The following is a 20,326-nucleotide window of genomic DNA, read 5'->3' as shown; positions in this document are numbered from 1 at the left end:
CTGAGCCTGCCTTCTGAAGGGCGTGAGCAGCCACAGGAGGCTGACAGGGCTTCACTGCCAGGGGCCGGGTGGCCCTGGGCTGGGTCACTGCTGGGAACCTGGGTTCATGCTTCTCCTGTGGATGCAACACCAACATCTGGTCACCTCAAGCATTTGTTCAGGTGCCTGGTCCATGGAGGTGAAACATTGGGCTTGTGTTAAGAATTCACAGCCATCCCTTGAGATCCTCTCTCTTCCTCTGTATTTTCCCCCCCCTTTTTTAAATGTTTTGCTTAGGTAGGAAGTAATGGCTCAGTTGTTGAAATGGCCTGACCCAAGGCCAGATCATATTCTATAACCTGCTTTCTTTCCGTTCTTTTAAAAATATGATTCCTCCACTTTCAATCCTAAAAACAAAAACAAAAACACACACACCAAAAACACACACACAAAAAAAACTATGGCCCTAGCCAGGTTGCTCAGTGGTTAAAGCACTGGCCCAAGGATTGGAGGGTCCCTGGTTCGGTTCCAGTCAAGGGCACATACCTTGGTTGCCAGCTCGATCCCTGGCCTAGTAGGGGCTCATATGGGAGGCAACCAACCAATGTGTCTCTCTCACATGGATGTTTCTATCTGTCTCTCCTTCTCCTTCCCATTCTCTCTAAAAATCAATGACAAAATATCCTCCGGTGAGGTTCAACAACAACAACGAAAGCCATATAAATTACACTTTTCTTGCCTCACCTAAATAACAGTCAATAAAAATTATATTCTTCCCTTTCAAGGCTCCTGTTCATGGAAACTATAAGAAGGTGGGAGAAGGGTTGAGACTGCGATTCGTGATGGCAGAGAAGTGGATCGGGCTGCGCACTCAGCGTCATCAGGACGGAAGTGGTTCTGCAGCAAAAGTCCCGCAGGAGAGTGGTGGGGAGAGACTCACTGGACCACTGGCCGGCGCCATGGCAGCCAAGAGAGGCTGTTTCTGTTTCCACTTCTACCACCACACCCGGTAACTAATCACAAAGGACACCAGCCTCCCCAACTTTGGGGTCGGAGCTCCCTCCGGGGCCTGGAGGGCCTGTGACTGCCCTGCAGCCGGCTTCTCACCAGGGACTCGGGATTAGTTATGCCCCTACAACCGTCTCTTTTCCCCTTGTTTTCTAGATGGGAGGCTGTGTTCAACTTGTACATGTAATTTTCCCCCTTCCTGATGACTTGGAAACTCAAAACCCGTGTGTGTATGCCAGAGGAAGGCTGTATTTTATTTGACCAACATTTGGCTGCCAGAAAAGCAGTGGCAGCTTATGGTACGGGCCAGGTGACAGGAGCTTGAAGCTCCACCTGCCCCTGCCAAGCTGTGTGAGAGTGGCATGTCCACCAACCTCCCTGAGATGGTTTCCTCGTTCGGAGGCAGGAATAACGTCGGCCACTCCTCGGGTCCCTGAGCTGCGGCCAAGGTCACACAGCAGGAAGCTGCACGTGGCGTGCTCAGGCGGCGCTCAGTAATTATACCTTCCTTTCATCCTTTCCTAAGTCTCTAAGAGATCTTTTCTTCATTTGCACAGATTACATCTTTTTCGCTATTCATAATCTCCTCTTTAGGAGAAGGAGCGTGAGGCACATATTAAGGTTTCTATCCAGAATGGACAATTTTCTAGATTTCCATCACCCGTTTCCCATGGCCTATCTTAAACACAGCTGTCAGGACAAGAGGCTCATTAAAAAGATTGTTTTGACTGATGGCATGTTCATGGATCAAATTGGAAATCCATCCAAAAATACTCGAGGGAGGTGGACAGGGGTGGCAGCAAGTCACGGAAGGCAGTTTTGCAGAGCCGAGGATGAGATTTACTAGGGAAAGGGGGTCTAAGTGGGATGCGCAGGCAGGTCCCAGAAAGAGTGCTGCAGGCATGGAAACGGCAGCCAGCTTCATTCTAGTAACTGGGGAGAACAAAGCTCTGAGCAGGCAGAGGTCCCTTACAGAGCAGGGTGCTCGCCAACTCGGCCCGCCTCTCCTCGGCCCCTTACAAGGTGGCCTCCCTGCTCACTGGAGACCACAGCCCCCCTGTCATAACGCAGCCCCCCAGCGGCCCACGAGAACCATCCTTCCCAGCCCAGGTTCAGTGCAGGGCCTCTCCTCCACACATCCCTGTAAGCACTCCTTCTGCCCCATGCCTGACTCTCCTCCGGTGGACCCCCTGCTGGCACGGTTGCCAGGACTCCCTCCCCTTTGCCTCCTCCCCCCCTCCTCCTGGCCATGCAGCCGGCCGTTCTGCCTGAACCCACTCATAGCCCTCTGTGCCTGGTCTCCTCCTTTCTATCCCAGATGTGTCAGGACGTTCAGCTGTCAGTGGCTTCACCCAGTGAAGGGTGTGCTTGTGTCCATTTGTGACTGCTGCTCCATCCCACAGGAAGAAAGGAGGCGGGCAGCCAGGAGGATGCAGCTGTGTGAGACTTCACCAAGGACCCGGGCTCCTCCTGTCTCTCTGCTCTGCACCCTCAGCTTGTGGCTCTGTCCTCAAGGCTGCACGATGGCTACAGGGTTTCCAGACACCGCGTCCACGTTCCAAGCAGAAGGAAGAGCTTTCCCATAGCCCTGCTTGCTAGAGTCCAGGATGGGGTCACGTGGTCACAGGCAGCTGTAACCGGGCCTGTCACACTGTGACCCACACGACACCCGGGAGGGAGGGAAGAGAAAATTCATCCTGGACAGAACAAGCAAGATTGTCTTTCTAAAACGCAAAACCCAACGGTGCCACTTATCCACAGCTTTTCCTTGCGTCCCATCACCTTGGGCTCCTGTTCCATGTCATCCAATGCTCGAGCCCTACTCTAGTCACTGACTCATGCCAGCTCCAGGTCACACTGGCTGTTCAGTGGCTCCGGTCTCGGCCCACGCACTGCCCTGTTTCTCGAATGCCCTCTTCCTTCCCACATCTGTGTGATGAATTCTTATTCATCCTTCAAGACCCTGCTTGCTCCTCTCCTCAGCAAAAACATCCCAGGCCAAGCTGGGCCAAACTGAGTCTCCTTCCTCCTGAGTTTTGAGCATTCCTCTATTTTAGTCTTGTGATTTCTTGTCCCTACCTTGCGGCCTCCTACCGGTATGTGAGGGCAGAGACCAGATCTAGTTGACCGAATATCCATTTCCAGAATCAACAGAACAGAGCTGCTGCCCTAAGAGTGACTGTTGGATAAATGCATAGAAGGGTAAATAGATGTATGAAACTGTGGCAACTCATAAGCTACATTTTTAGTACGTGTCCATAGGACAAACTCAATCTCTCCTCTTCGCCAATAAATAAAACCTCAATGCAACGGACTAATTCGGGCAAGGGGGTGTCCGTTAAAGCACAAAGTCTATTATATAATAAAGTAGGTTTTCCAAATGTGCATGTTGAAAACCGACAAATTAGTTTACCTGTTTTCCTTATGTAGACATGATTGTGTAATTGAAATTAAATATATATGAAAAGTTTAATCTCACAAGAAAGTTTCCTATATGTATTACAGTAATTTTAAATGTATACTGAATAGGTCTAATAAATGCCTGCATTCACCAGTCACTGCAAGTAAACAAACGAACACAGCTGGGGCATGGCTTAGCACGTGGGAACATCGGCCAGCCGGCGTTAAAATCACCGCAGAAAGTCATGCCACGAAACAACAGCTCACCTGCCGAACATTGTTTATGAGCAGTGACTCCTGCATTTCAATATGCAGATTATAGTTATCAATATGTAATATTTACTTATGTTGGCAAAATTACTACAGTGTTTTTCCAACACATGGCCTATTTACTAAAATTTGTTAAAAATAACAGTGAATTAATATCAACAGCAACAAAATAACCTGTTAACTTAATTACAAGCAAATCTTAATTAAAAGCGTTTTAGAAGTAGCAGGGTGTTAATTTTCACATATGACATATGGATGGGAAATTTTGTCTTGTGAAATCTGAAGTCCATTAAATCCAGCTCTGCAAATGCAGGGTTTACTGTATGATCTAAGGAGCAGGTGTCTAGTACTATCTCATGTCGAAAAAGAGTTGCCATGTTCCTTAGGTGTCAGCCTCCCCTGAGCAGCGTTAGGCCCCCTGGTGGAGGGAGGTCAGATAGAGGAGTGAGCACTGACTGAATCCTGTCTGTTACTTAAATGCCCCAATGACAAGCTCCTCTATTTACCGCCCCAAACTCCCACTTCCTTGGTCTTGGAAAGGGTCTGGTAACACTTCCTCACGGAGCTGCTGAGTCTCAGAGACATGTACTGAACCACAGCACAGCTCACTGCTATGTACGGGGATGTGAGGCTTTTTTCCACTATTTTTAAAATAAGGATTGAACAGTGGGGTCCTTGCTTCCTTGCCCAGGGAGAAGTGCAGGTCGCCTCCTCGTATCACACCTTCTTTCTCTTTGCTAAAAGAATCCTGATCTTGTCCTGGTAGGGCCCGGTCCATCCTAGAACCAGGACTGCGGCCGCTGTGGCAATTGTCCTGCTGTGGCCACGCAGGCCGGGAAAGAGCCTGTGGCCCAGGTCTGCAGAGGAAGCTGTGGGAGCATGCCTGCAGGAGGTCCGGGACAGGGTGTTCTGTCTCTGGGGTTGTCAAGTCTGATGCTACATCCAGGATATCCAGAGCTTGGCAGCCACCTGGGAAGGGCTGCCCTAAGGAAGGGCCATAGGGGAGCAAGGGCAGAATCAGGGCGAGATCCTGGTCCCTGAGTTAGCCCACCCGAGAGCCACACCACCACCTTCTATTTACATGGGATGACAAACTTCCTTATTCTCTGAGCTGGGGACCTGGAGCACAGCCAAATGGATGAACACTGCCCTGTACATTTTAGAACAGTAACTCTTTATGGGTGACCACTAATCTTTTTTTAATATATATATTTTTTCTTTATTAAGGTATTACATGTGTCCTTATCCCATTGCCCCCCCACACACACCCTCCTTACGTCCTCACACCCTAGTGTCTTTGTCCATTGGTTATGCTTATATGCACGCATATAAGTCCTTTGGTTGATCTCTCCTCTTCCCCCTACCCTCCCCTGCCTTCCCTGTGAGGTATGATGGTCTGATAGATGCTTCTCTGTCTGTTTTTGTACTTCAGTTTATGTTGTTTATTATATTCCACAATGAGTGAGATCAAGTGATATTTATCTTTCTCTGACTTATTTCACTTAGCACAATGCTCTCCCCCATTTGACCCAGTGATCTCACTTCTAGGAATATATCCCAAGAAATCAGAAACACCAACCAAAAAGGATATATGCACCCTTATGTTCACAGCAGCACAATTTACAATAGCTAGGATTTGGAAACAGCCTACGTGCCCATCAGCAGATGAGTGGATTAGAAAACTGTGGTACATCTACACAATGGAATACTACGCTGCCGTAAAAAGGAAGGAACTTCTACTATTTGCCAAAGCATGCACTGATCCACTCATCTGTTTTTGAAGACTCTACAAGCCGGCCTTTGGAAGCTCTTTCAAATGAGGCCGCAGGCCCTCTCCTTGACAGAGTGGGCTCTGCAGGACTCCATGAAAGTGTTGTTTGTTCAGTGACCTTCTGGACACCCTTTATGCTGTTTGTGAAACTGCTTTTGGAAACATCATGCATTCGACATGGCAAGGCCCAGGTCCGAGGCAGTGCTGGGGCACAGAGGGGGAAGGTGGCTCAGTCCCCCAGGCCACGTCTATGTGACAACTGGAAGTGAGAAACACACCCTAGGCAGAGTGTGCGTTATTAAAATACCTAAAACACGGTCACCAGAAAGAAAAAAATCTTTTCCTCTCTTCGATTTTAGACTTCTACTTGTGGCTAGATGAGATTAAGTTTGGAAAGTGCTAAATGGCATAAATTTTTAATGGTTTTCCTTAAATATGAGCGCTAGCAATGACCAGGGGTTAGCAAAGCACAGCCCATTGTCTGTTTGCTTATAAGGAACCTGAGCTAAGAATGCTTATATTATTAAATCGCTAAATTTAGGTTTATACAAAACCAATGTAATATCCTCAATTTTGCCTCTGGCCCACAGTCTAAAATATTTACTATCTGGCCCTTTGCAGAAACAGTCTGCCAATACTGGCCTAGACCTCATTAAAGGGATTCTTTTCATTACTCTTTTTTTCATTTTTTTGAGAAACTTAGAATAAAATGAGCCCCAAAAGTAATATAACATTTATATTCCCACCACCCACAGATAACGAATATTAACATCAGTAAGATCTGCTTTCACAGTTTTTAGGAAAGAAAAAATTATGATTATGTAATTTTTATACAATTACCAAGTCCCTTGGACTGTCTCGGGCTGTCCCAGAGGCGGTCAGCTTTACCATGATAAGGAGTGGGCACCTGGCCAGAGCCTGACCTTGACAAGGTTAGGATGGCTATTCTGTGACTCTGATCTAAAGATAGGAAATGGGGCACTAATCACAATGCTTCTGTGTACTGATGAATCAATCTCCCCAAAAAGATTTCTTTTCCCTGAAAGTGGTCTTTGCCTTGATGTCTGGGTTTGGCACAGAATAGGCAACTCCATATCTACCGAATTAACTGAATGGGTACCCCCAAAGCACACATTTGATGGAGTGATTACATGCAAACACTCCATGAAGTAAAGGCTATTATGAATTAAAGTAAAGGAAGGAAGAAAACAAATAATGAAGGAAGAAGAAAGGAACAGAACAGGAAGGCAGATGAAATGTCCTTGATGTGGAGGTCATCCATGGCAACAGGTCGGACACTATTCACACGCCCCTATCCAAACAGGTAGCTAGCAAAGTAACTGCACATTGTCAAGTAGGATTTATAAAGAGAGAAATTTAAATACGTAAATAACTAAAGTGTCATGAAGTCCCCACTCTGAGACTTCTATTGATACATTGATAGGGAGTCTGGTTCCTTCCCGGATTCTGAGCTTCTTGAGGAAAGGATTGATGATTGCATACCTTTGTTCCCAGTTTCCAAATGCAGAGAGCATGCGCAGTAAGTGTTCACCAGTGCACGGATGAATGTGACAACAAGCAGAGTACTCCATCCCAGCAGCAATAACCCCTCCAACAAAAGTGCAGAACCTCTTCAATAAAACACGATTCTCATCACACTGAGCCTTACCAAGATCATTTCAGGCATTTGCTTTATAAACTTAAAAATGTACAAGCAGCCGAAACTGGTTTGGCTCAGTGGATACAGCATTGGCCTGCAGACTGAAAGGTCCCATTCAGTCCCAGGTTCGATTCCTGTCAAAGGCATGTACCTTGGTTGCGGGCACATCCCCGGTGGGGGGTGTGCAAGAGGCAGCTGATCGATGATTCTCCCTCATCGATGTTTCTAACTCTCTATCCCTCTCTCTTTCTCTCTGTAAAAAATCAATAAAATATATTTTTAAAAAATGTACAAGCAGCTTTATTTTAAGATTTGGGCTTGTTTGTACATGAAGAAGTTCATGACAGTAATCTTTATCAGAAAAAAAACGGTAAACAGCTTGTGTACTATAATATAAGGAATTCAATGAATGTGGTACATTTATGTGTTTTGTGGTTAAAATGACACAAGATAATACTGTGTATGACATACTCTTATGCTTCTAAAATGCTTATATGATATGATTTCTATTGTATGAACTTCTTAGTAATAAGAAAACGTTCATGAATGGATTGTTTATAAACCAAGCCACCTACTCAAAACATCCCAACCAGGCAGACGGCACCTTTGTGTTAAATGACAAATCATTTTAGAGACGCAGGATTTCATAAAGCCAGGCAAGTGACACTAGGGAGCTGTGCAATTATGGGGAAGTCACCGACAAATAAAGCTCCGGCAGAGTAAACACCCGCTGGAGGCAATAATCAGATTATTGACGGATTCAGAAACAGGCCCTCAGGAAAACTGATGAACCGCAATCTTTCCTCTTACACAAATGACCCTCAATGCTGCTGTCAGCACCAAGTGTAAAATGTAGGGGTGCTGTCAGACAATTATTTCAGACAACTTTGGCTAAGGAAACAAAGCCAACATTTGACTTATTCTTTGTTCATTCTAAGAGTTGGTGCAAATGCAGTAGCAACCAATACTTTACCAGGTGGACACAGACTGGCTGCATTAATTTATCTTTTTTATCAAGATAATGTCTCAAATCAACCTTAATTTTATTTTACCATTATTTTCAATGAGCTACGGTTCCCATTTTTTAAGCGAGCTTTTGCAGGGGCTTGTAATTCTCAGCTAAGAGCCAAATTGAACTTGTACCCCTGGGGAGCCCTTCAGAGAGTCTGTAGGGTGGCACAACTCCCTCCCTGTTTCAAGAAAAACAACAGAAACAGCATCTTCCTGGCAGAAGGCACAATTTACACACTCAAGGTGAAGGAATGAACTCAGAGGCTTAGTCTGAAAGGAAAATTGCTCGTTGCTGAGGCCAGAGGGGAATTCCACGCCCAGAGGTCTCCCTGGGCCCTCACTCTGCACCTTCAGACACTCCCATTCTGAGCATGGGTGTCTGGCTGGGCCAGCTCCTTCTCTGAGACAGCTCTTAAGGGTGGGTGCCCCAACTCAAGCTGGCCTGGCTCCTCTTTTCTTGCTGCGAAGAAAAGCCCAATGCACACTTTGCTCATTACCCTGATAGCAACATGAGAGCTAGGCCCCAGGTCAGAGTCCTGGACGTGAGCCCAGCTGTGTGAATCTGGGTACGCTGACTGGTCTCTCTGTGCCTCCGTGTCCTTGTCTATAAACACACAATACTACCTGTAGTTTCATATTATTAATGGGTGGTTGGAATTATCATATTAATAGTATGTTAATTGTGTTTTAAATGGCTTTTGGAGTAAAACTGATGGCAGTTGGTTACCCTGTGGTTTTTAGCACCCACCGGTGGCACAACATGGGGCTATCCTGGGACATGGCAGAGGAGTGGCAGAAGACATGTTCACAAAGACTTGGATCCAATTCTGGCAACACTCTGGCAACCCAGCAGTGGGTCAGAAGTAGGGTCTCATGGAAAAAGAGAAAATATACTTCTTACACATCAATTTACCTAATGTTGCCATTTATTTATTTGTGTATCGATAATGATAACAGTAAGATGGAAAATATAAACAGCACTAATGACACTGTGTCAAGGTGCTGGGTTATTGCATGGGATCCCTTCACAGCTGTGCGACCTGAACAGGTGACATGGCCTCTAGTACCGGAGTTTGCTGGTCTTAAAGTGCAGAGTGCCAACATCCCGTAGGCTGCTGTGCAGGCTGCGGTGACAATGAGGAAGCCACTGACACTAAGGGAGTAACAATAAGACTGGACATTAGCCAGTTGCCTTTTCAGAAGGAAAACTGCTCTATTAGGTACACCTTCAGTGGTACACAGAGGAAGTGAGGTCACAGCCCCGAGGGAGACAGAAGAGCAGACCCCACCCAGGCGGTGGCCCAGTGGAGGCTCGTGGCTAAGGCAGCACCACAATGGCTCCAGACTAGGCCCCTTCCTCCTGGGCGTTACTGCAGGGAACTCCTCACCTGGATGCCCAAAGGTGTATAGGACAGTGCCTACATGAAGGAGACATCTAAGAAAAATTATTTTCCTTCCTCTTGTGTGTCTATAATTTCAATTGAAGAAGGACTCAGGAGCCAGAGAAGCTGCTCCTTCCTACTGTGTGCTGAGTATCCTCAGCGGCCCCACAGACGGTCAAAATACCCTCCGGGCTGTGACCAGGGGCATGAAGAGCCATGCCTGCACTAGGAGGCTTCACCCCAATGGGTGCTATTCCTTCACTTCCAAATGAATCAGCAACAATCATTTTTGTTAAGTAAAACAGAAAAATTAGATTAAAGCAATTTTTAGCTTATGTTACACTACAACATCCTCAATTTGTATTTACACTGTTATACACAATGGGGGCAAATGCCTCTAATGTGAAAGCAAGTCTAATAGATACAAAATAGAAAGTGAGTGTTCAGCTGGCTGAGGGATATTCCAATTTGACAAAGAAATCCCACTATTCATTTGAAAGTGACACCAACTGCTGTTTTTAAAGTGTGACCTATTAAGAGAGGAGGTAATATTTTGACTTGATAACCTTAGACACAGCTCTTTCCCATGCACTTTTGGCTCCTTTTGGAAATGTTGCAATGGGATTTTTCAACAAGATTGTAATTTTCAGAGTAAGAGTGATCCACAGTACAGAAGGACGGGTCTGTGTTGTTCATGCCTGTCCTCAAGCCTACCTCCCGCCCCAGCTATCTGTTGAATGAATGAATGTTGACTTAACTTGGGGAACCAGCAGCACACACTTACACATGCCAGATTCTCAATTTATAAATATTTACCATCAGGACTTGATTTTAGTTTTAATTAGTCCAACTGTTAAGGGTACCTCCAAAGTGAGAAATGTAATCCATCACATCGCACCAGATGTAGCTTCGGCAGTTGGTCTTTTATCTAGTTTTATATGAAACACAGACTTCAAATGACTAAAGCAGGATGTTTTATGGTGAATTGTCTGGGAAAATAAGCTCAAAACCAAATCATAAAAAATAAATCACAGAGGGTAAATTCCTCAAGCTGATATGCCCCAAGAAACTCCTGATTCTACAAGAGCTTAAAAAAAGAAGTTTGTAAGCTTGACTTAGAAGTTGATTAAAATGCATTTTAAACAGAGGGCACATAAGATGCTCACCATTTCCTTGTGAACATATTTGCTAGATTCAGAAAAACATGACTATGAAGTTATGCATTCAAAGGTGTGTTTACTAATACATTAATTGGCAAGGTATGTACTTTAAAAAAATAAAGTCAAATTCTATCATTCCATTCCATTGGAATTGTGCATTTAGTTCAGTGATTTCCAACCTTTTAAACTAGTACATCCTTTAGGTAAACCTAAAAATCACATACATCCGCCATCCATCCTGAACCACCTCAGATTCCCTGTGACTATCTTCCTAGGAGCCACGAGATTTTTGTCCAGCTTCTCTCACTGTAGTTTGTATTATGAAGAGTTGCTAATTCCTTGCTTTTTCGATTTATAACGTTATGCTAGTACATTGCAGGCATGTCCCCAAACATGCCTGACCTCACCTGCAGTTACTCACGTGCACCCTACAAAAAGACCCTGGCCCTCCTCACCACAGGGTGAGAAGCCCTGCTCTCACTAAAGGAAGAGCCGGACCCACCGAAGCACATTTGCCTGCCAGGGGCTCACAACATATAACCACAAACCATCTTTATCAAACACATACTATGTCCTAGGCACGGTGCCGATGCTTACACGCCACACTCTATTTGACTGTCATACCAACCCTCCGGGTTTGGATGATACTCCTCATTTAACTAGTGAGAAGCCAAGGCGGAAAGATATTCGCCAACTCATGTTCAGCCACTTACCTGGGGGGCAGCCCTGCAGGATGTGAAGCTAGGTCTGTCCAAAGTCAAAGCCTGTCTGTGCCCCCTGGTGTTGTATGGTGTTACCCATCTTCCACGGTCACAATTTCTGCCTGACCGGCATACTACCCCTGCTGTTATTTACCTAATATTTTTCTTCAAATTGATGAGCTAGTTATATTTTTCCTAGCACATGTTAAACACTCAAGAGTTGGATTTTAAGTGCCCCCATGTACCTTCCCATCTCCACCCCCACCTCCAATTACATCAGGGGCCTCCAGTGGGACGTGCCTCGCCCACTCACACCCTCCCCTGAGGAACTGGACACATGCACAGTGCAGGCAAGGCCCGGGAAGAGCAAGAGCTACACACTATAATAGGAACATTTCTCTAAGCCGAGGAGGCAAAACCATGGCTTTGTAAATTGTTACTGGAGCACAGCCTGAGGAGCAGCACGGAATGATCCTAAGCTACGGCATTTGCTTAGGAGTCCTCTGTAGCTGCTTTCATGCTCGGAGGCACAGCTGAGTAGATGCTACAGAGACTAGTCCAATGTTTCTTGTTAGAGAGTGGGAATTTTTGAGCATGCTTCCTCCTAGTCAACTTGGCCATAAATCCCAGCTACAACTAACAAAACAGCCTTACAAGATAGATCACTGTCAACTTTCCTGATAACGGGATGCAGTTACTTATTCCACCAGGCGCCAAGACCCCATATAAATGGCATGTTGACTTTACCTAAGAAAAACTACTTTGTTTAAATTGTTTTAAATTGTTTGCTCTACAAAAACAGGAGGCAGTGAATGGGTATAAATATGGTCGGACACAAAGGGTCGGGGCTGCGTGGAGAGAGCAGTCAGCCGGCTGGCTCTAAAAGGCTCCCTAAATTTTAATTTGGTCTGGACTCCAGTGGTGGTTTACTCACGTTCGCTCCACAACATTCTGACCCTTTGCAGAAAGTGTTTATCAACCCTTGCTCTAGGTAAGGCATTTCCCATCTAAAAGTCAGCGGGTGGACACCAATCCACAGGCAACATGGACATTACCTATGATTCTGCTAATAAATAGGTTTGATCAAGTTTAAATCCACCCCACTAACCAATATTTATTTATTAGGGGCTACTATGGGACAATCTTGGCTAGCTAGGGGCTGGGCTTACAAAGGTGAACAAAGTTAAACTGGGATTCCACTTCATGCAAAAAAAAAAAATCAGGATTTAAAATAATTTCAATACAATGTAATTAAGATGTTAGAGTATGATTTCATGTCTTACTTTTCCCATAAAGTGAATTGTAAGATGATAACATTGGGCTAAAAGCTCTCTAGTTTTTTTGTTTGTTTGTTTTAAGCATAAATACTAGAGATGAAACTATAATTTTGGGAAATCACTGATCAAATTTGCAGAAAAGATTAACTTACTGATATTTTTTATAACTGTCAAATTCACTATTGGCTCTCTACTACACAGTTCTGATCTCTCTGCCGTAAGTGAAAAAAGCAAAGGTATCGAGACATTAAAGCAAACAGTTAAAGAGTTAGACTTCTATTTTTTAAGATTGAATTTTTAAATTGGAATCCGTATTAGCTGGTTCACACATTAACCTTCTGCTAGAAAAGGCACGAGGGACGGAGACAGTGGCCAGGTTCCACCAAGATTTCATTATCTGTTACCTATCTTTGCAACTCCAACCAGGTATCAGGTGAATTGTGGGGAAAGCCAATTTCGACATCCCCTAGATGAGATGAAATTGATTATCCTCAGGCAGAGCAAAAAGAAGACAGAAAATAACAGCCGCTTCACAGCTGTGCATCTGTCCCGCCCTGATAGCTCTTTATTTGTACTGGCTATTGACAACGCTTTTTTTTTTTTTTTTTTTTTTTTAAATCATACTAAGGTTTTTATTGAGCTTCAGAAAGAGAAACTGAATGCATCCGTTTCTAGGGAAACCTGTGCCGGGAAGCCCGCAGGCTCGGATTCAGAGGCGGCATCCCTCCACACAAGGTTGCCCGTTGTGTAGTAACACCCCTCCTCCTCATTTACCTCCTCCATTTAGAGATTACTGCAACAATGTGAGATGATTGTTGATGCTCGTTATTAAATCATTTATTCATCCCACACAATGACTCAGAATTATTCATTAAGCTTGCTGGGAGGAAGCGGGGTTTTACCTCCAGAGTGGTTTGAGGAGGGATGTGCTCTTTAAAAGGGTATTTTATAACAACACAATTATCATAATTAAAAGCTAACCTGGATATTCTGATGAGCTTCTGACAAATTTTCTGTGGCATTTTAACGCAGGAGATAAATGAGGCTGCAGCAGGAGTAGGGAGTAATACTGCTGTGGGGAAAAGCTGAGGCAGTATTAAATACCATCACCACCCCCAATTTCATCATGGTCTTCAAGTTGATTTTACAAAATGTCACTAGAACTTCTGGCTTCCCAAAATGAGTTCAAAAGACGTTGCTGTGATGGGGCCATCCCCTGCATTACTGAGCCGCAGAGCAGACATGCCCAGGAGAGCCCACCTACCTGAGCTTCCCCACCAAGCAGGTCACTCGGCCTGCCAGAGCTGCGTCCACATCTGACGCCATCTCTTCTCCATGCTGCCTGTGGCTTGTTCTGTGTCTGAAAGGCCCTTAAGCAAAGGGCCTGGCTTGGTTAAGCCACTAAAAGTGACAGGGACTGCAGTTTGAGCACCCATCTCCCTGGTTTTCCCTGTAAGCGCGTCTAGGGGAGATCCTGAGGCAGTAGCCACGAGGACGCCTTCTCACAGGTGAAGGTGGTGCCTGGCAGGAAATTTGGGGCCAGCTGTGAAGTGAGAAAGGCCTGCTTGTGAGCCTGAAGAGCCAGCATGCGGATCAGAGCAGAGGATGCACAAGACCAAAGGCCTGGAGGCCCTGTGATGGGCGCTGACACGCGAACACCTTATGGAAGGCTGTGCCAGGAGCTCTGAGAAACCTGGACTTGGTCTGCTCTGCGGCCGGCATACAGCGATGCCAAACAAGGACACGGGCTGTGGATAGTCGGTCAGGGTGGGGAAGGAGTCTTAGTTTCAGCCATTCATTGTCCTACAAATACTGATGAGGAATTTATTATGTGAGCCCAGAGCCAGGCCTCCTGAATGCAGGTGACTACAACGATGGCTCTGTTTGAGAGCTGAGTCCAGTGGGGGAATCAGACAAGGCAAGACATACAAATCGGCTGGGATCCAGGAAAGCCAAGAAGGGGGATGGGCTGGGGCACCTCATCCTGAAGGTGTCTGAGTAGAGCAGCTGGTGGCCAGGTGAAGTGGAAGAGGGGGAGAAGGACTGGAATGGGGAAGAATGGGCCCGGGCACCAGGTCAGAGCTGTGCCATGACCTGGATGAGAGACATGGACAGGATAGAGATATCAGGAGGCAAAACAAAAAGGCACATGACATATCAGAGTCTCCCTGGGCAAGGAAGCCCTGCTGGGGACCGTCCGTCAGGTTCTGGAGCCGGAAGTACTGAGAGGAATAAGAAACGCACCCTGCTCTGTCCCCTGGTTAGCAAGCAACCTCCAGATAATTTGGAGCCCCATCGCGCTCTGTCTTGGGAAGAGACTGTGCTAGGGCTGAGGGGAGGGTTTTAGTCTCACACTGAATCATTTAATTGGAATTCTGGTGGTAGATGTTTGTTTCTGGGAACGCGGGCAAGTGGAGTCCGCCTCCATGGCAGGCCAGCCCTGGTGTCCAACCAATCCTGACAGGGAGGTGGCCGGCACAGCCCAGATCTGATGCCTTCCTGGCGGTGGGCAGCAGGCTCCCCGAGGATGCCCTGTCAGAGCTGCGGGCTCTCTCTATAAAATCCACAGGTCTTACCATCTGGGGTGCTGGTGGCCGCATGTGCTCCACCCTTCGATGGGAAACCCCGAAGCACATGCCACTCAAGTCTGGGATTGACAACAGCAGAGAACAAAGAGCAGCCACGTGGATGGCATCTGCATCATTTAACATTTGATATGAAAGGAATCATTTGAGTGGCATAAAATGTTCTCTCTGGCGTTATTTTTTGTTAAAAAAACAGTCTCCATGGTGGTGCTGATGCCATCTTGACACTTTATTTCCTTGTCACCAAAACTGTTTTCTACACCAACTCAAGCTTGGCACAAAATTTCAAAGACCTTAATAGTTTCTAACTTCATCTCCATGGAACAGTTGGAAAATGTCTCCAATTATGCAAGCTTTTTATAAAATGCCTCAAAAATACAGAAGGGCCTATTGTACTTTTCACCAGTGAATGCGAACTCATTTAATGATCAAAGATGAAAAGAAGAGTGTCAGGATTTTTTTTTTTTTTTTTAATTCTAATGAATGATTGCCACTTGGTTAGGCCACCTCCCTCTCCTTAGCTCCTAACCGACACATTTACATTTTAGAAAAGTCTGATAAAGTGCACTCTGGAAAGATCTAAATAGAGGCATTAGGACCAAAACAAGAGACACAACAGCTGTCAAAACTGGAATCCTGCCAGGTCTCTGGTACCTGGGGGCAGCTCAGATCACACCACTGTTCACGAGAGGAATACTGCAGGTGCTACCAGGGGCAGAAGAGAGGTGTGTGAGCTAGTGCTGCACAGAGTGCCACCAGAAACCAGAGCCACAAAGGGAGCCTCTTCATGCTATGTGAGTGTGCACACACGTGTCAAATGCATGACCACTTAAAACATACAGTAACATTTAATGTTGAGATCACACCATGTACGTTTCTCTCTCCTGGTTCTGGAGGAGACATGGTCCTTCCCAAAGGAGAGCCAATGAGGCCCAGGGCCTGCCCACGGCAGCCCACCCAGGACTCCCCGGTTAGACCTGAGGGAGTGGGAAGCTTAGCTCTTACAGATCATCTGCCCGTGGCAAGTTCCTGCTCCTCAGAGAAAGGAGAAAAGGTGCCCTGGCATCTTCCCTTTGCAGGGGCACATGTAGTCACACTCAGACCCTGCCCCAGTACCCCCTACCTGCAGCCCCCTCCCCCCAGCTGTGAGCATCTGTCACAACATTAGTGCCCATAGACAAGGAGCTATTCTAATGCTTTCAGCCTCTTCTCATTTAATCTCACAACCAGCCTATGAGGGCTCCTCCTGCTGTTCTACTTTACAGATGAGGACACTGAGGCAGCCTGTCCCAGGCCTCACGGCCAGTGAGTGACGGAGCTGAATCAGAACCCCTTTGCCAGGCAGTGGAGGGGCAGAAGGATCTGGAAACCTCCCCTTCGGACCACCCTTCCACCCAGACACTGGGGCCCGGCTGCTACCTGCTTTGGCGAACTTGTCTGCCATCTCCTTCCGCACGCTCTTGGTGAGGTTGAAGTAGTCATCGTCCTCGTCGATGCTCTGGAGGAAGAGGGGGATGTGCTGGAAGACGATGGCATGCTGGCACTTCTGCTGCCCCGCGGCGCTCAGCTGCTGGTCCAGCCACTGGTCCTGGGCCTGCTTCAGGGCGGGGCACCGGGAGGCGTTGTACAGAAACTGGGAGTTGAGGACGAGGAACAGGACGCCCCCGACCCAGAAGCTGAAGTAGTCGTCCCCCCACGTCTCCTGGAACTCGGCGATGGTCTCGGGCGTGGGGACGTTGCCCACGTCGTGGTTGCCGCTCACCAGGACCAGCGGGATGTCACTGTCCACGTTCCTGAGCACCCGCTGCAGGTCCTTCGTCTGCTCCTTCCGCCAGGGCATCCCTGCAAGAGTGAGGGTCACGTTCTAAAATGGCCGAGGTCGTTTGACACTTATTCACATGAAATAAGAGGGGATAATCTAAAAATTCATTCAACCAGGCAGAGAGAAACTGCAAAAGCAATCCTATGCTAAAAGCAAATCAGCGAGTTGGAAACCACTGCCCCCTGGGTAGAACTGTCCTTCCCTCAGGATGCCTTGGATTTCAGTGACTAAGTGGCATCTGACCCAACGTGTCAACTGAAGGATGGTGGAGTCACTGTACTATTAAATGCTAGTAAAGCTTGGTTCCTATCTTTGGTTTAGATGGAAAATAGGTATAGGTACAGTGGTGCCTCACACAACGAACTTAATTCGTTCCAGGAGCAAGCTTGTTATGCAAAAAGTTCGTTATGTGAAACGCGTTTTCCCATAACAATACATGTTAAAAAAAATAATTCGTTCTGTAGCATAAAATATGCTAAGATGACATAAAAAAAATATGCTAAGATGACATATTTTTATTTAGATACATCTAAAAACATAATTTTTTTTTTAAAAAACACACATTTTTTTTAATTTTAAGACAGACTAAGTAGAGTGTACCGAATCTTGCACATCTTCATCCATTTTCTGCTTTTTGGCCGATGGTTTCATGAAAAACCTGTCCAAAGTTTGCTGTGAAAGGCATTCGTTATGCGAGGCACCACTGTAGTTGAAACTGTCCTGCCCCGTCTCAGTGGGTCGTGCTGAGCACCCCTGCAGTAGTCCCAAACTGAAGCGTTTCATAATATACACACGGCCTTGCAGACTGTGTGAGCACCTCTATGGGAAAAATTCTTAGAGACCGAATGGCTTGATCCTGGCACATGCACCTCGCTAAATGCCCCCCATGCAGAGAAAGAGGTTTTTTGTTTTTTTTTATATTCCATTAGTGGTGTTTAAAAGCTCAAATGCTCAATGTCTTAATATTAAGTGTGCCCCCCTGGCAGAGGATTCAGTTTGGAGATGATTATTTAACTCAAGGTGGGGAAGCTTTGTTCTGCCGAATGCCATTTGGATATTTATAACATCATTCGCCATACAAAATTATCAACTTAAAAAGTAGGCTGCTATATTTGGTCAAACATTTAATTAACTCCCCCTAATGCCTTGGCAGGAACAGACCAAATGACATCTCAGCCTTATACGGCCCACGGGCCAGATGTTCCCCACCCCAGATTTAGCTTCAGAATTGGAAAGCGTGTGGAGACCTGACTCCCTCAGATTCCTGGCTTCCACACTTGATATAATAATACATCAAATCTTTAATAGATGGGTTCTAAAATGACCAATTCAAACCCACATCTGTTTTTTGAGCCCCTCTATGCTAATTTATTCAACAAATAATTACTGAGTGCAGACTACGTACAAGGCTCTGATTTCGTTCCCGGGAGCCAGGTCTTCCCTTCAAACTGGGGAGCCAGGTAATTTGTCAAGGACGTGACAGATGCACCCATCTGTTTCAAAAGTTATGAAGCGTTATTAAGAAAAGCCAAGTGGGGGAAGGCCATGCTTCCCGCGCCAAGTTAGTCCGGACGAAGATGCTTAGTATCGTGCAAAGACAGCACGAGAAAAAAAGATGAGAAGAGCTGCCCAGCTTCCTGGGGGGTGATGAAAACTCACCTGGAAAAGGTTGCCATAGCGGATGAAAATTACACCCATCATTTCATTTCCATCATGAATTTAAAGGAAAGCAGAAAGTCTTTATGAAGCAATTACAGCTAAGAAAGACCATAAGGCAGAAATGAAGGAATTCATCTAGATCCTAGATGGTCGTAACGTAGGCAGAGGTGAAGTAGCAACTGGTAGAAATAACTCGGGAAAGAAACGGAGGGACACACAAGAACATCTCATAAGTTATAACTACAAAGGGAGTAGCAGTGGCGAGATTCCCTTTACAGCCAAGTGTGCGCCAGTTTCCCTCGCGTCCCCTGTGAGCATATGAAGAAGGTGTGTTCTCCAATTGTTGAACACACAGCTCCTCATATTCCCACGCAGTCACACTCGTTCGTGGTGTGACACAGAGATGCTCTGCCATTATTCTTTGTTTTCACCTATTGATCTGCACCCATTTCTGAAAGATTTGGTTAAGTTGCCACAGTTATCGGTTGGATCCATTTAGAAATTCTGCCAACTTTTATGTTCATCTACTTTTAGCTACCTTCCCTAAGAGCTGAGAATTTCCATATGTCACTGAAATGTTTTATGTTTAATCCTGATAAGGTAAGTTAGTAATAAGGAAGACGGAGAGCCACTCTTTTGCATGTGGACATCCAGTTGTCCAGCAGCATTTGTTACAGAGACTGTCTTTCCCCATTGAACTGTCCTGACAATCTGATCAGAAATCAACTGACCTTAAATATGGGAGTTTATCTGTGGGCTCCATTTCTATTCCATTGATCTATATGTCTAACCTTATGCTAGTACTACAGTGTTTTGATTACTGTAGCTTTCTAATAAGTTTAAAATCAGGAAGTGTGAGTCCTCCAACTTTGTTCTTCTTTTTGCAAGGATCCCCTGAACTTCCATATGGATTTCTGGATCAGCTAATTCAAGGTCCAACATACAAAAAGCTACAGCCTTTTCTTTTCTTTTCTTTTTAAAAAATATATTTTATTGGTTTTTTACAGAGAAGAAGAGAGAGGGATAGAGAGTTAGAAACATCAATGAGAGATAATCATCAATCAGCTACCTCTTGCACACCCCCTCCTGGGGATGTGCCCACAACCAAGGTACATGCCCTTAACCAGAATCAAACCTGGGACCTTTCAGTCTGCAGGCCAACACTCTATCCACTGAGCCAAACCAGTTTTGGCAAGAAGCTACAGCTTTTTAGGAAGGCTTGTCTGGGTTTCTGCCACTGCAGACACACCCACCACCTGGCTGTTCTCGGATGGACCATGGCCCAGCAGATGAAGTGTTCTTCTGAGAGTAATGTCTGCCCACAGGAGTCACAGGAGAGGGAGGCAGCGGGGGTGTGGGAGCCCTGATATGTTCTGAGAAGAGTTCATGTTAAAAGGACTCTGTCCTCATAAAGATTCTTTGGCCAAAGGCAGAGGAACTGGCAGAGAGGTGATTTTATGGTTTCCAGCAGGAGGTGATAAAAACTAGATCATCATTGTGATATTAGAAAAGGAAAGAAAAAAGACCATGTAAATATGTGTAAGCCTTGTCCTGTTGTCATAAGAAAACATAGAGGTGAAAATATGTAAATGTCTGTCATTGTCTGCACCTGTCACTGTGGGTCAAGGTCGTCCATAAATT

At 45.8% G+C, this 20,326-nt stretch overlaps 1 protein-coding gene across 2 annotated transcripts in view; it reads right to left on the bottom strand.

Moving 5' to 3' along the window:
* CPPED1 (calcineurin like phosphoesterase domain containing 1) overlaps positions 1–20,326 on the bottom strand; it is a 175,085-nt gene that overhangs the window by 85,817 nt on the left and 68,942 nt on the right. For both annotated transcript variants that reach the window (XM_084881152.1, XM_084881151.1), the window contains exon 3: positions 16,624–17,046. In XM_084881152.1, coding sequence (XP_084737278.1) covers positions 16,624–17,046 — 423 coding nt within the window. The remainder of the gene's footprint in view (positions 1–16,623; positions 17,047–20,326) is intronic.

The sequence above is a fragment of the Pipistrellus hanaki genome, assembly GCF_964339955.1.
Source record: "Pipistrellus hanaki genome assembly, chromosome: 4".
Taxonomy (NCBI): Eukaryota; Metazoa; Chordata; class Mammalia; order Chiroptera; family Vespertilionidae; genus Pipistrellus; species Pipistrellus hanaki.
This window is presented reverse-complemented; position numbering and strand designations above follow the sequence as displayed.